This window comes from Tiliqua scincoides, chromosome 9, assembly GCF_035046505.1.
Source record: "Tiliqua scincoides isolate rTilSci1 chromosome 9, rTilSci1.hap2, whole genome shotgun sequence".
Taxonomy (NCBI): domain Eukaryota; kingdom Metazoa; phylum Chordata; class Lepidosauria; order Squamata; family Scincidae; genus Tiliqua; species Tiliqua scincoides.
Genome location: NC_089829.1, coordinates 34,796,389 through 34,813,447, shown reverse-complemented (window position 1 = coordinate 34,813,447; position 17,059 = coordinate 34,796,389). Strand labels below are relative to the sequence as shown.

The following is a 17,059-nucleotide window of genomic DNA, read 5'->3' as shown; positions in this document are numbered from 1 at the left end:
AAATGTTATATGTTATGATGGCGCAAACATTGTAAAAAAAAACTCTGGTAGATCTCCGGGCCTTGCTGGGTTTCAAAGTAGCTCTCAAGCCAAAAAAGTGTGAGCATCCCTGTTCTAAGGACTTAAAAGGCTTTTGGAGGCCCAGGGAGGGCCTCAAAAGGGCATTAAAGGGTTTTTAGTCATACTCCTGCATCATAAGTGTGGCCTCCCTCCCATAATTTAACCTTAGGGGAGATAAACCCTGTTTGCAGAGTGACATATGAAGCTGTTGTTGAGGGATGGGGAAGACTGAAAGCCCCTCCAGGCAGGACTTGCAGCCTTATTTCAGCCTGCCGAATAGCAGCCAATGAGTTTAGTTCTAAAACATTTTTTAAAGACAACAGTGAACTCAACATGCTGTTAACAAAAACTCCTACTCCTGGAGATAATGGCTGCACAAGTCAACAATTACTTAAAACCAGACTAGACCAATCTTTATAAAAAAGATAAATTATCTGTTTGATTAATTAAGTAGAGGTTGCCGATCCTCAACTACAAATTTGAATACAAACTATGGAGTAGCTGAGAGAGAAACAGGACAATCCAGACACAATACTTCATAGGCAAGAACTTAAGGAGATGTCATCCACCATCCTCTCCTCCTACCCAAGCACACCTGTACCAAACAAATGGATATGAAATCTTGCCTTCTGAGTTATATGCAAGATCAATGCTAGATTTGATTCAGCCCTAAAAGATTTTTCTGCATATCTGTTTGCCTTAATTAAAGGCGAGGAAAAGAAGCTTTAAAAGTGATGGGGCACATATTGGGGGGGGGGGTCAAAACTGGGTTAATGTTTTGTTTTTTAAAGCATGGAGACCAGTTTCACAACTCGGTCTGAAGAACAGAAAGCCAACTAAAACACCAGCTGCAACCAAAATCACTAGATATTGGTCACTTTAAGGTAAACAGTAATCTAATTCTGAATTGTTTAGCTTATCAAAAAGGTCTGTTTATCAACAGTCAAAAGATTGTTAGAGACCGTCAGAATGGGCAGCCAAGCGAAGGATTCAAATTGCTCTTTGTATTTAACAAGGTTACATGTTTTAACCCCCAGACCAGGACTAGAAAACATTTTGAAGAACAATTTTCTATGTCAGAAGTTGAGTGATCATGGTAGGAGAAATTCTCAGGTTGATCTGAAGAGTGCCAATTTACTGGCATGAATAATAGTGCACAGACTCAAGATCTTAAGAATGGTTTGCTTTCATTCTCATAATTAAACTGAGACATTCAAAGCTACTCAGTGCAAGTTATTTTTGTAGGAATGTTAGATATTTGCTGCATTGTAACCTTGTTGGCACATAACCCACAGGCAGGTTGCCCTATATTGTAGTATGTGAAATGTTTTTCTTCACTGTTCACCTATCAATTCTTCAAAGCAATGACTGATTTGTGAGCAAAGACTCTGCCGAAATAAAATTTATTCTCACCTACAAAGTAAAGTCAACTCAAAACAATGTATTTTCATCCTACTGGATAATGACTGGAGAACCCCCACCACCAGAATAAAAGTGAGTTAGATGAACCAATAATCCATTTCAGTATTGGGAAATTTCATGTGCCCTTTTGGTAGAAATGTTCAAAGGAAACAAAGTTGGATTTTTCAGGAGTTAGGAGATATCATAAGCGTCAAATGAAAAGGCTTCCACCCTATGTATGTACCTCTGCCTTAACTTGCGCACATACATTTTCCCATATTTCAAAAGTTAAAATTCCTTTTTTCCCCTTCACATCAACCAAACTGTTCCCTTCCACATGCAAAAGGTGGTTTCCACTCCCAAAAGTTCTGCTTCACAGGTCACACTGATTAGAGCGGTGGTTGTCAAACTTTTAGCACCAGGACCCACTTTTTAGAATGACAATCTTTTGCGACCCACCGGAAGTGATGTCATGGCCGGCGACATGGAAGTGATATCACCAAGGAGGAAAATTTTTAAACACACCCATATGACAAAATCAGATCAAGTAAATGAAAAGTTTACAATAAGTTTAAAAATTTATTTGAAATAAAGAACCCTTATAATCCTCCCAAGCAGTTGCTGATCTGTATAAAAAAAAAATTCCACAATCCTATCTACACAAAACTGGGAGTAAGCCCTACTGATGATAATTGATAACAGCATACAATAACAGCATACACTTAGTGCCCTATTAAAAGTACAGATCATCAAATGCAGTCACACACCATGGTAGCATCAAGTCTAATATATTAAAAAATAAAATACACATTGAAATGAATGGGGACCCATCTGAAATTGGCTTGGGACCCATAGTTTGAGAAAAAGCTGGACTAAAGAATTACTCAAGATAAATGAAACTAAGTCCAAAGCTTCTGTTTCAGCAGAGGCAAAAGTGCTCCACACGCTCTTGTGCAAGTTCTTGAACAAAGGTTTGAGAAGCATGTGTTGCTATTTTCCATCTGCTCACAGTTTTTAGGATCCAATCAAATGCTACATGGTTTAAAGATGTGTCAGCTCTATGGAAATCATGTTATACCAACAACATTTCATAAAACACTAGAGACATTTAAACTTCTCATTATTTCTACTGTGAAAATACGGCAAATTATTCGCTAAAAATGAAACATAGCCTTGTTAAGAATTAAGAATTGGGACAGAGGTACAATTAAATCCTAAACTAATAAATAGAACTATACTTGTATGCCTCTCCAACTAATACAAATGCAAATTATCTGCATGACAGCATTCTCTCTTAAAGTGGTATAGAACAGAACTTCTTAAAAACTTTACAGCTATGGCTTCTATCTTGATGAAGCAAGGAGATTTTACAGAATTAAAGCTGATCTTATGATTCTCTTTAGGAACTATTAATAAAAATCATTAAATGCCCAATACAATACTTTGCTTCTTCCAAAGGCCATAATCTCTGGATTGCTTTAGAAATTAGAGATTTCTAGTTTGTGACCAAGGAAATTTTAATTCTGTGTCATGGGAGCTAAATAACCATGCTGGGCCATAAATGCTTCCTATAATGTACTTACAGAACCCCATATCTGTACTAACTTTGATCCTGCACAGATATGCAAGATCTATTGATCTGTGCAGTATGATAGCTATTACACATTAAGCATAAAGGAGGACCAGAGCTGTAATCTATACTACTTCATACTACTATATGGAGGTAGTCTGCACAGTAAAAATACTTCTGTGTAGTAAAATAGATGACAGGAAAGAAAACAATGCTTAATGGAGGAAGCACCAAGAATCCTACAACCCTGGTGTACGGCTTTATTCTGTGCAATGTATAGAATGATTCTAAGCAAGGGTCCACAGGCATCGTCTTGGGTTACTAGCCAAGAATCCATCAGTATCCTAACACCGCCCTCTTCCAAATACACACACACACACACACACACACACACACACACACACACACACACACACACACACACTCTTCAAACTGTCTCCCAAACATTCCTGCCCACATGAACATTTCAAACATACACACATGCACCAAATTGTCTTCAAAGCACAAGCCCACCTTTTGGGATACCAAATCAGTAGAAAAATAGCTTTGACGACCCACTTCTAGGTTTCTTGCTCCTCCACTGCTGCCCCAGAATGCACTGATACAGATGCTATACTGCATTCAGATGGGGTAAATAATGGAATCTAATGAAATTATTAGATTTCTATTAGATCTAATAAATCTAATTAGATCTAGATTAGATAGTAGATTAGATTCTATTATTCACCCCATCTACTGGCTGAATGCAGTATAGCACCTATACCAAAGCATTCTGGATTGACGACAGAGGAGTCCCAAACCCGGAAGTGAGTCTTCAAAACTATCTTTAACCCCAAGAAGCTTACAACCAGTGCAGTTTAACAGTGTGAAGGCAGGAAATGGGATTTTGGCATTTTTACCCCCCCCCTTGTTTGCAAGACATTTAAAGGTGGACCCTGGTATCAATGGTAAGTCAAATCAGTAGATACCAAATCAATGGATAATGAGGCACAAATCTGTACTAATAATGCCAAACACATGACCTTGCCTTTCCACTAGGTATGTGTGAGCCCCCAAGGAGAAGGGATTATCGAACAGATTACAAAGCTCTCCATGAGTCTTGATTTTTGCATTCATCCACACATAGCATTTCATTTGTGCCACAACATGATCCAACAGAAGCTTTACTCTAATCACTAGGGCTAAAAAGACTAGTGACAATCTTTCCCTTCACAAAAGAAGTCCATTCCAAGTTTTTGTGCTAGCCCTTCAAAGAAAAGCTCAGTTATCTAGAGTCTGACCCCCCCCCCCTTAAATAGCCTTGAGCCTTCAACATGGAGGGTGCTGGTGCAAAATCTGGCCCCATGCCAACCAGTTTTTAAATAGAATGGGGCTACCCACAAAAGAGGCAGTCTTGCATACTCAGGGGAATCGCAAACTATGCAGAAGTATAGAACTTTCAACACTGACCCACGGAAAGCAGGCAAGATTCCCCAGCCCCAGCCGCGGACTTCCACAGCCCCGCACCCAGGGCAAAGCTCCACGATGGCGCCCACCACAGGCTATCGCCTCCCCCCTGCACAGATAGCCCCCCCCCACCAGAGGTTCATGGAGCCTCGTTTGACCACAGCCCATACTGGAGAAACCTCTGTGAGGTTCTCTGGTGCTATAAACTGTGCTTCCGGCAAACCAGAAGCACAGTTTCTGCCCCCATCAGAAGCCTCAAAGAGGCTTCTGCGGGGTCCTAGTGGCTGGTGCCTGGGGCTTTTGCCCCATCTCACCCTATGGTAGGCATGCAACTGCCCAGCCCCAAATCATAAGGAAGAAGACTCTGTGCACACATGCTGCTCTCGGACTGTAATGGAATCTTGACAGCATGAGAGCAGGTGCAAGACTTCTCTTCTAGGTCCCTGTTAAACCAAAGTGACAGGAGAACAAGAGGCAGATCTCACAATGGATGAAATGCAGAGGGGCAGAGTGTTGCAAGACTCTCAAAGGCTGGGCACAAGCTTCTGCCCATCTCCATACTCCTCCTTGTTCATAGGCACTTATGCCGAGAAAGCCATGCATCTCAGGCTAACTGAGCCTGAACACAAGATCCAGCAGTTTTCCTTGTTCCCTTTCTAGGCTGGAGTAAGGAGAGGGCAATTTTCCCACTGGCATTCAGGCTGAGAGATACAATGCAACATTTTGTTAAAGGTCTCACTTGTTTCCTTTTCAGGAAAGGCCCACCTGCAAAGTGAATTAAAAACAGTGCAAGCTCTTGATAGAAAACTTAAGAAATCTAATTATAAATTCCCACCCCCCAGCAGACATTACAGTGTGCAACTTACAGCAACAACATATTGTACAATTCCCTTTTGCAACTGATATTTTGAGAGGAAATTGTCTTCAATCATATTGTTATAATGCATGAAAAATAACGCACACACTTAATCAAGGCACGGATGAATAGCGTAAAAGCACGTTAACACAGCTTTTGGCTGGAGAAAGAATCATGCTCTTCAACAAGAGTTGGAAAAAAGTAACAAGTGCATTGTTTACCCTAATATGTTGTAGGTGGAGAGCAACACATCCTGGAAGTACTAAATAGTCAGCAAGAGCTGCTAATTTGACATGCAGGTGTTAAGACATGAAAGAAGTTTCCTTTAATGCAACTTGTTATTTCCCTGCTTTTAAGGGAATGCATAGGAAGACCTGGCACAAAAGTAACAATATCTGGATTTTCACAGTATTTTTGTTGGGGGTCTTCAGTACACATCTGTAGAAGATTAAAACCAGTGTTTAACTTCTAGATTACAATTAGATACTGAGAACAAATGTAGCTTTGAAAGATTATTTGCTAGCACTCTTCTGATCTGCCTAAGCACTGTATCAGAGCTACACTTTGTGACTGCATTAAGGTCTTTCTTATTAAAAAGCTACAGTTTTGTTTATGTTTGTTTATGTTGCATTCATTTTATTTTTTCAAAAGCATCCCAATCGTTTGCCATTTGCATTGGCTAATTCCTTTAATAATAATATTTCCAATGCACTTTGTGCTTAAGAGTTTTATTTTGGCAAAATATAACATGGCTTCTGTTTTACCCAAAATGTTACAAAACATGGTAGATTCCATGAACTATGAACTGGGCAAGATGTGGTTTATCAAGAGGTTAAATCTGTTTTGTAAGGTCTTTGTTGACTTTTCCTTGTCAACCAGAAGCACCATAAGAACAAGTTTTGGGGGGCCTGAGTTAATAATAACAAAGTTTGGGAGGGCTTCATGCTCTCCCCTCTTTAGTGCATAGTGTAATAGTTACCATTCTGGACTCAGAATCCAGTGATCAAAGTGAGTCCAACAGTGGAATCTGTACTCCTTCCTCTTTGGAAACAAGCAATGATCTTGTGGTAGGACATTCGCTTTGCAAGCAGCAGGCCACAAGTTAAATTTCTGTCATCTCCAGAGAGGGCAGAAAAAAAATTTCTGTCTAATACTTTGAAGAGCCACAGACAGTCTAGGTTGAAACTACAGACCTAGATGGATCAATTGACTGATTCAGTACAAGGCAGGTTTCCAGAATTCTACATAACAGTTCTGAGCAAAATTCAATGTCTTAGAAATGGAAAGGATTTGGGATTAATTCACACACAAACACGTACTGATTACTTAATGCCTCGCCTCTAACACAACATTTTGCAGCTGAATCAGAGTTAAGAGTGATGAATCAGCAACAATTCTTTCTCCTTTGGGTGATAAGAATCACATTTGGAATGAAAAGAGCAAATCAGACATGGCTTGAAGTCAGCATTGAATCCATACCCAGTTTGAGTTCAGAGGTACAAAAGGCAAACCATGGTTTGGACCTGCTTTACTGCTTGTATTTCTCCATCTGTTCAAGACTCACAGTCTAGTCCTAACCTGCCCTGGAGCAGGCCAGGCGGCTGGCTGCGCTGCATCCAGAGCAAGGTTGGGGCCTGCAGCTCAGCCCGGGGCAAGGGGAATTCGTTCCCCTTACGCTATTAACGTCACAGCAGCCCAAATGGGGCTACTCGAATTGTGCCACCTCAAGAGGTGATGCTGTTCTGGGCAGCCCAGAGCTGCTCTAGGTTGCCGAGGTCTGCTTTAGGATCTGCCACAAGTGCTGGATACTGGCCCCACCCCCGCTCAGCTGTGGCCCACCCAGGGGCCCATCTGTTGCTCACCCTCCCCCACACTTCCCAAGCCCCCAGCCCCTCAGCCGGCGTGGCCTTACTGTTCTGCTGGTGCACTGGCCTCCCTCCTCACACGGCGATGCAAAAGTGCCTTATAGCACTTTCGCGACACCTCTAGACCGGAGCAAGGGATTTGCGCTGGTCCATCTAAAGGTCAGGACTGTACCCTCAGTTTCATAAGTTGACTCCCATCTCCACGGAACAGCAGCCTCCTGAGGCAGAGCAATAGTCCTAACTGAGGTTTATCAATGAGCTGTGAAATTCAGATATAACAAGATATCGCACCTAATACAAACTGTTGTTTGCAAATCAGTTTCAAACTGTAGCTTCACATCCTAATGTGTCACCACAGTCTGTGGTCCAGCTTAGAACGGACATTATCTACTTGGAATAATCTTAATTATGAAGGCAGAAGCTTCTGTTTATTAAAATTCTACCCTGTGGTTTGCTACGGTTAAAAAAAAATCAAGGCACCTTACAGGAATTAGCACTATAATCGAGCTCAGCAGTTCACTAACGTTTTGTACTGCAAAACACCTTGTCTACCATGGTGGGTTGTGACACGATGCTCCTTGTATCATAGCAATGTCTTCTTGAGAGCCCCTTGAGGATGCTTCCGGGTCACACCAGACCCACAATCCACTCCATTGCTCTCCACAGACTTTAGAATGGCCTATGGAAGTGACCGGATGTTGCTTCCTGTCAAACTGGAAGTCGTGTCCGCAAACTGGATGTTACTTCCATGGGGCATTCTGGGGCCCGCAGAGGGCAATGGAGTGGATTGCAGGCTTGGCGCGACCCATAAGTGGCCTTCGGAGGCTCCCAAGAAGGCACTGTGGTGCTACAGGGAACATCGCATCGCAGCCCAGCACATGGGTTTGCGACCCACCGCACATCAGGTCACAACCCACATTTTGGGAAACACTGGTCTAGCTAATAGAAAAAATAACCAGGATGAATGCCTCCAATCACTCATTGAACAGAAGCATCACATTAAACAATGCATGTGTGAAACCAAAGAATTTTAAAATCTCATCTGTAGATACTGCTTTTTTTACCCAGCAGTCAATTCTGAATGGTGCCAATATTTGTATGAAAGAGTGCCTACTGCAACTACTACAGTACCATATGTTAATGTAATCAGTACTGTCTTTTCATTAACTTATTTGCAGCATTGCAACAAAATACACACACACGTTCGATTACAAAATAATTTGCAAAGCTGAAGTTTTTACATTTTAATTAGTTAACACAATACAATCCTCATTTTTTGTTTAATACAAACTTTCCTGAATCATGCCTCAGACCCAGAAAGATTTTTAGCCTTTGTGTTAAGAAGATGTTGTTGCATCTTGTACAAATCTATACAGGCCACAATACGTACGCTTTTTCCTGTGTTCCACTAAATCACCAGCTTGCTTTGCAGAGCATTTTGCAAACCAGTTGTCCCCAAGAAGAACTGTAATTTCATTGGTATGGACCAGTTTCCCCGGCATGAAAGCAAGTGGACCAAAAGGTACCTGTCAATGTAACAAAAAGATAAGAAAATAAAGACAAACCGACAGAGCAAAATCAAAAGAACCTTCCAGTTCTTGACTTTTGAGTACAATGCTGGACTCAGAAGGTGCCACATAACAGAATGATAAATTAATCTAGTCAGCACTAGTGTCTCCCAGTTGCTAAAGGCCAATGCATATAGCAGAAATGTAGTACCTGGTCAAAAGGCAGGCCTAGGAAGTCAATTACATTCAGATGTGTTTAACACGTAGAGGAACTATTGGTTCAACAACCTTTCCAAGAGGAAAAGTTGACATGTAGATGAGGTACTGCTCTCCCAGATACTAGGGCAGAGAGTTTACAGCCCGAACCTGACGGGTTTGTGCTGACCCACCGCCTGTGTGTTCTGTTGCAAACATGAGACAGTCAACAGTGCCAGAGCTGGATCAGTGTAAGCCCATGCTGAGCCAGAGTTGGACAGAGGCCAGCCAGATACCACCCAGAGCTCCATGCGAACACCAGGCAGCGGAACAGTTCGCTGGGCAGGGAGTAAGGCATTCCAGGGTGGGGGGAGGGTGGGGAAAGGCATGGCAGGAGGATAGAGTGGGGTGGAATGGATGAAGATGGCAGCAGGCCCTGCTGCCATATACTATCCCCCTTTCTGGTCCGAGAGTCCCATCACAAGTCTCTTTGAATCTGCGACCGCTCTATAGCAGGCTGCAGATACAAGGAGTCCCGTTGGGGCTGCCTGGTTGCTATGCTAAGAAAGGGAGCATAAGCTCCTTTACCCCAAATAGTCCCAGCGCTGCTTCCCAGCCCCATGGGATGCAGCAGTAGCCATTTCGGCACCGCTACAGCCCTGGGTGCTGGGAAGCTCAGAATTGGGCTGTTGGTCCCTCATATACTCTTCTAAGCAAATTCTGGTCAATGCCAATTTAAACAACCAACAGCTTGATAGACTCTATCAGTGGCAGTTCTGCTTTGCTGAGATATAGATTTTTAAAGGGGGTAGCTCACTTCCTGCTTCCAATATAGTCCATGTCATGAAATCAGGAAGTAAACTAGTGGCAACTGAAGGGCACATATGGTCAACTCACGAAGTTCATTTAATCTTCAAATATAGCTGCATCAATATTTCAGTATATATATTTTCAAATACCTTGAGAAATTTGCAGCATTGACAAGCAGGTTTTGAAACCTATACAAGTATGGTGAATCTTCAATTTAATCAACTAATGAGGGGAAGGGCAATTCGTTAATGCCAAAAAGCTGTTAAATCAGAATGCATTTCAGTCAATGAAGATGCATTTGCCTAAAACCTATATCACTAGTTTTGAACAAAGCAGAAAACATCCATTGTTTCTGAAGGCTGTTAAATCACTGTAGCCCAAATTAAGCAACATCACATAAAAGCACATAGATCCCAGCAATCTAAGATCCCAGTGTCAGAGAAGCTTCTTAAAGCAAGAATTTGCCTTTTATAAAAAGAAAAGTTCAAATCAAACACCAAGACTCAAGGAACATGATTGCCCACTGCTACGTCTTCACCTCATACGAAACGATTATGTATTGTAGATTTAATTATAGCCTTTCATATCCTTCCATACGATAAACAGACTGTACCAAATGCGTCTGATTTGTCTTGGTATGTCTGTCAAGAATTATAGGTTTTATGACATTAGACAGGAAAAAAGGAAAACATTCATTTAATGCTCTCCACAACAGTGGTCTCCAAACGTTTTAGCATTGGGACTCACTTTTTTAAACACGTTATCATGCAACCCACCTAGGTTTACCAGACTTTTTAAAAAGGAGAACTAGAAAGAAATATTTATTTTCATTATTTAGAAATATTTGTTTTTATTGTTTATACTGTTTTTATTATCTTTTATAGTTTAATCTGTATTTTAGCTTTTTTGTATTTTTATCTATTGATTGCTAGCCACCTTGGGTGTCATTTGGGGAGAAAGGTGGATTACAAATCTAATAAATAACTAAGAGCCCAATCCTGAGCTTTCTGCCATGGCTTTGTGCTGGCGCACACTGTTGCAAACATGCCATAAGGCACGTTTGCAAGTCTCACCGCCGGGCTACCGCCCATGCTAGCGCAACGCCAGCCAATGCTGGGTTAGCGCGGGGCTAGCACAGGGCGGGCACCCAGCCTCTGCTGCTCAGCGGTCTCACAGACCACTGAGCCGCAGCACGGTAAGCGGGGGCAGGGAGGCGGGAGGGAGGCGGGTCCATGGAGCTCTGCCCCACCGGTTCCAAGGTGTTTGTGCAGGGCTCAGCGCCCTACACGAACACCTTTACTTTACCGCCGACCTTTTGGTCGGCAGTAAAGTGAGTAGCCCCATTGCAGGGCTGCTTCCCTTACCCGGGAAAAGGGGACAAAAGTACCCCTTGCGGTAGCCCAAGGCATGAAGGATCCGGCGGCAGCTGTTCTTGGTGCTGCTGAGGCTAGGCGCCCCGGGCAGCTCAGTACTGAGCTGTAAATAACTAAACAAATATTTTATTTCTATTTATTTAGTAAGTAAGAATAACCAGAAAAAGACACTCAAACATTTATCTCCCTATATTGATACATGCTTGAAAACTTCAGAAGGTCAGCTCCTTGCTAGGCAATTAGCAGCTATCTTGCAAACTGCAGGAGCTGAGCTCTTTGCAGGGTAATTAACAGCTATAGTATCTGATTTTTTGAATAGCCTGAGGTCTTGAGACAATTACCATATAAAATCGCCTACAAGTTGAAAAATTTATGCCTAAAAATTGAGCCTGTAACCCTGGGTCACCTTATACCCGGTGAATACATAAAGCAGAAGCCTCTGGGAAGCTTAGTCTACAACCAATCATTGCTAACTACAATACCTTAACTACAGATGGGTCCAGGGTAGATTTAATGTGCCAAATCTCCTAAGAATTGTTTGACCAGGACCTCTGGTCAATTGTTTGACCAGAAGCTTCTGCTTCTGCATAGGGTAACATGCTCTCTCTTTTCATAAGTCACCATGCTGCAGCATTACACCTCTACTGATGTTACTGCAAACCCTAGTTAGTTCAAATTAGCATTTCCAAATACTCTTCTAACCATGGAAGCAAACTCTTGTTAGTTGTAGCACGAGTGCAGACTAACACTGCATCATGTTTAGGTCTGAGAGGGGGTGATGGCCCATGTTAGAGGGAAGCAACTCATGAACCTGTAGACACTTCTGAACTCCTAACTATGGTTTAAAAAATGTGAATGTTATATTTGTGCAACGTAACAGAAAAAAGGTTCAACAGAAATAGTGAACAAACAATAAAGTACCTACCATGATATCATAGGAGAGTTTATCAGGCAACGTACTAAGCCTTTCCTGAAGAGCTTCATAGTCACGCTCTACCTTCTTCCTGTTGACAAATACAAATTCAGTTACTATTATTACCTATTAATGACAATAGACATTAAGAGTCAGGCAGATTACTAAGAACGTTTTTAAAAAGTTCCAAATATAAAACTATTGGGGAGGATGGGGAACTGACTTAGCTACAGTTTGCAAAAGTGGCTCCATTTGGGATAGATATAATGACATTCCTGAATCCCTGGATAAAAATGGCATGTTTGTGTAATAAACATAATGCTATATATTGTCCAGGTACAGAAAATGTTTCTCAGAAGGATGCAACTTTAAAGACTACTATCTGACATTCCTAACATGTCCAAATTCTCACAATCTACTGGTTGTAAACCTTGTAATTTGAGACTTCTCCCTTAGGCATATCCGTGAAAGTGGAAGTATTATTTAATTTTAAAGGTAGATGTGAAGGAAATACAGTAAAATCTCTCTTTTCTATGCAATTATGTCCTTTGGCTATAATGGACAGACAATGGACTCAGTATATGATGCAGAGAAGAGACACAACTGTTATGGAATAAGGCAAGCTCAGCACATGCAACAATGAACTGCTTTGAGCGACACTCCTTCCTGAATAGCTGTCCGACACATTAAGGAGACATTATGCCACATTATGGCAAGAGCCACTGGCCCAGGCACAGATTCCCTATTCAGTCAGACAGAACTCAGGACAGAGTCACTGAGAATATACGGTTGGTGATGGTAGCACATGTTGTTCAATATTTGCAATGGACAACACAGGATATAGTACACAAGAGTCATAGTAACTCCATGCATACATATGCAAAAATCCCACAGATGTGCAATTTATTTGGGAGATCTTTCCCAAACTATTTGGCCCATACACATCCTGGCTTAGTGCTCCACCAAAATTTTCTTGTGGGGAAAATTCAACCTCAGATTTTGCCTTGAGGGGGATGAGAGCCCAATCCTATTCAAATTTCCAGCACTGGTGCAGCCACAATGCAGCCCCAAGGTAAGGGAACAAATGTTCCCATACCCTGAGGAGGCCTCTGTAACTGCCTCCCCACCACAGGATGCAATGCATGTCCCATTGATATAGTTGCACCAGAACTGGAAAATTGGATAGGGTTAGACCCTGAGTGTGCAAAAACCTTCCATCTTCTACTCTTTTATATGTTTTACCCATGAGTGTCCACAGTCATGGTCCCCCTTGATCGGCTAATGCAGGAATAGGGTGGAAGAGAGGAACGCACCTCTACTGCCTAGGCAATCAGTGAAGCCCCTTACCTTGGCCTACCTGCACTGCAAATGTCCAGTGCTGCTCAGAAAGGTTTTCAAAACTCATCCACTCCTGATGGACTTATGATGATTTGGGGCAAGATAGAGATATGTGTCAAATGCACATCACCTAGAAAATAATGCGGCATGGATGGTAGATAGTCACATCCAGATTTCATCCAGCCATACTGCATTACTTTGAATGGCAATGTGCATTTTATGAGCTTCTAAGCAGACATTCTCATCCACCCTCTGCCCCAAATAGTCAACTAAGCGTGACTGGATCCGGCTGGGGGAGTCAGCTCAGTTGCCTAAGCAACTGGATGAGTTCCCAAATTCCCACTCCCTTTCAAACAGTTTCATACCTATTTGCAAAGACGTATGAAAAATCACCCCAAAAAGGTGGCAAACTTCGGGGGGGGCAGGGGGGACATTTGTAACATGATCCCCATTGCAGCTTAGTACTATCCTGGTCGTTACATTAGACTAGGGTGCTCTGCTGCACTCTGTCGAAAGCTTTTATGCTAGACTCCATTTGGCACTGGACAGTCAAAGTCTGCAGCAACTAGGAGTGTATTATTGGAGTGCTGATAAATTTTTGACTCCCAGAGCACCAGTGGGCACCACTATAATATCCATCTTATTGGAAATTAATGCAGCTTCTGAATTTTAAACATTAGCAAACATATTAGTTTTAGATTATTTTCTACAAACCGATAGTCACAATTTACTATGATGAGGCATATAGATGGCCTTGATTCCCCCCCCTTCACTTTCTTATCCACAGCTTGCAGCTTATGTGCGTTTAAACTAAAAAAAAAAACCAACAACAACATTTGATAAACACGAACTATAAATTATTTGCTCAGAGGTCTTTCGGGCATGAAGAAAAAGCCTCTTAAAATAAATTTAAAATATTATATGCTTGATGGTGTATAACCAAAAGTTTAATCTCTCCACTAAAGGGGGCAGTTGCTGCAATTGCTGCAGACAATAATCAAGGAGGCTCCTGTTGTTCTCCACAAAAAAATCCTGGTAAACTCAGCATGGATGAAGCATAATTTGGTATCTGTTAAAATCAAGTGCTGTCTTTCAATAACTCAGAAGAAACTGTTCACCTTTGAATATACCCCCCCCCCCGATGCCACATGAAACTTATTTACCAAAGATGTTTCCTATTAACTAAAAAAGCTTCACATGAAACGAGCATCAAAATGGTCAGGGATAATATTTTAAGGGATAACAGTCTCTCTAAAGTCTCAAGTTGATCCAAAGCTTTAATAAACTAGTATATTTTCATTGCATTTGGATAAACCAGAGAAAGGCCATTATCTATCCCGCAAGTCAAAAAAACCCTTTATAAACAGGAGACCTGATTATCCCAACTACTTCTAATACAGTTGCTTTGGATAGCTCCTAAGGCTCTTTAGGTACCAGCTACACTGTACTTCATAATGGACAGTTCTGTTTCCTTGGAACATGAAACAAATAGCTATATGGGGGGAGGGGGTGGGGCCAGAAGATTTCCTCTTTGGGGTGGAAAAAAGAGAATCGGCCTATGGTTTTTGTTTTTTTTTAAAGGTATATACATCTTAAAAGCATGATTATAATGGCATTTTAAGGGCCCAATCCTATCCAACTTTCTAGCTTCGGTATAGCCACATGGCAGCCGCATGGTAAGGGAACACATATTACCATACCTTGAGAAGGCCCCAGTGACTGCCTCTCCAACACAGGATGCAGTGCACATCCCACTGGCACAACTGCACCAGCACTAGAAAACTGAATAGGAATGGGCCCTAAGGCAGTAGCATAGAAATGTGGAAGATGCCATTTAATAAGCCAGGGTAAAGTCAGAAGGATGCTCCCAAAATATATACACAGTTCAAATTTAGCTAATTTTCTAATACGTGCATGGCACTTGCTTCAAAAGTCACACGTAGGCTATTTTCATTGGTATTTTAAGCATGCAATCAAACATTTTTCACTTACCAGTGCTGAATTTTTTCTTGGCAGCTAGTGACCACCTGTCATTAAAACAGATAACTGCTCATGAAAAAACAAGGCTAAGCGCACAGCTGCAAAGTCAATGTTTCAGAAACTGGAACAGCAGCTTTACAGATTTGGTGGTGCTTCGCTATACATTTTTATTTGTCAGTGCAAAGGTGCGGGAATGTTCATTCTTAAGCAGTACACTTTATCACACCGCTCTAATCCAGACTGATAACTGCAGAATAAATTACACTTTCCCCAACTCATATTTTGAAAACAATGCCTGCTCCATAACGACGAGATGACACATGATACAAGATAAAACCAGTATTTGGTACAATCTACACATCTGTTTTCAATGTTACATGCTTTACAGAATAAAGCTAATATAATTTATAAAAGGACTGAATTTTTCCTGGCTTGTTTTTAAGGCACCACCAATGAAATATTTTTTCTTTTATTACTTTATCTCTAAACAGTAATCTCACCTGCAGCTTTACTTTGAGTCAGTAAGAACAAAAAAATCTAAGCAACCATATACAAGAAAATGGGAAGTTTGGTTAGCATTTGAAATACCCCATAATACATGTAAGTATATAAGTGAATATAAGTTCTATATGCTATGAACTTTTGGAGAAAACAAAAACAATTTGGTTTAAAACATTAGAAAATGTCACCTGCTCTTTAAATTTATTTTAACCTACAAAACTGTAATGAACACTTAAACAACCATCAACCAATATCATCACACTGAAGTTACATCCCATCCTTTCCCATATCAAAATTTTACAGCATTCAAGTTTAAAAACACATTCTGGATTTTCCTATGTGTAGAGACTCAAACAGAAACATTCCCAGCCTCCACCACTCTCCACTTTATCTTGATAGCTGTGCTAGTCTTCTTCCTACCTCCTTTAAAAATACAGGTGTGCCCCAGTATCTGCAGGGGGTGAATTCGTGCCCCCAGCAAGTACCAGAAACTATGGATACAGGAAACCCCTCCAAGTCCATTTACACGTTTAAACCCTTATTGGGGTGACAATTCTCTTCCTTAAACTGAGCACTACTTTGAAGACTGACTTCCAGCAGCTAGAAAGCTTAAAAAACTAAAAGAGGTCAACAGGAAGTGATACTACAGCTTATTATTGTTGACATCCTTTGAATTTTTTTTTTAAGGATTCCAGTTGCCAAGAGACAGCCTTTAAAGCACTATAAGCCTATAGGCTTACAGCACTCAGTTTAAGGAAGATGATTTTTGCCCCAGTAAAGGTTTAAACTTGTAAATGGGTGTATGGAGAGGGGGTTCACCCCATGCGCTCATTTGTTTGCTTAAAGATCTACCCCAGGCAACGATTCTTTCTTAAACCAAGTAACTATAAGCTCAGATGTTCATGGTGATCTTCAGGCTGACTCCCAGCAACCTGGTCTCTTGAAAATAATTAGATCAATCTCACCAGGAAGCGGTTAACTTCCACTTATGTGGAATGTGGGGGATTCCTGCATCAAGGGATAAGTGAAACCGCTGATTCATGGGTATGGGGCCTCCCTGTATAAAATAAATACATATTGCAGTGAAGCAAGAGTATATAGTGCTGTCACACATGTTTTCAAAACCACCAAATATTCACAAGCTAGTGGGGCACCAGTGAGCAATATCTAACACATTGGAGGGTGGTGCATGGCTGGATGAAACATTATATATTTTTAAATATACACAGAGCCCTCTAGATGA

At 41.3% G+C, this 17,059-nt stretch overlaps 1 protein-coding gene across 1 annotated transcript in view; it reads right to left on the bottom strand.

Moving 5' to 3' along the window:
* Nucleotides 1-17,059, bottom strand: part of URI1 (URI1 prefoldin like chaperone) — a 49,411-nt gene that overhangs the window by 17,524 nt on the left and 14,828 nt on the right. The window contains exons 2-4 of the mRNA XM_066637620.1: nucleotides 15,328-15,362; nucleotides 12,010-12,088; nucleotides 8,589-8,724 (exon numbers count right to left, since the gene is read on the bottom strand). Of these exons, the coding sequence (XP_066493717.1) occupies nucleotides 8,589-8,724; nucleotides 12,010-12,088; nucleotides 15,328-15,362 (250 nt within the window). The remainder of the gene's footprint in view (nucleotides 1-8,588; nucleotides 8,725-12,009; nucleotides 12,089-15,327; nucleotides 15,363-17,059) is intronic.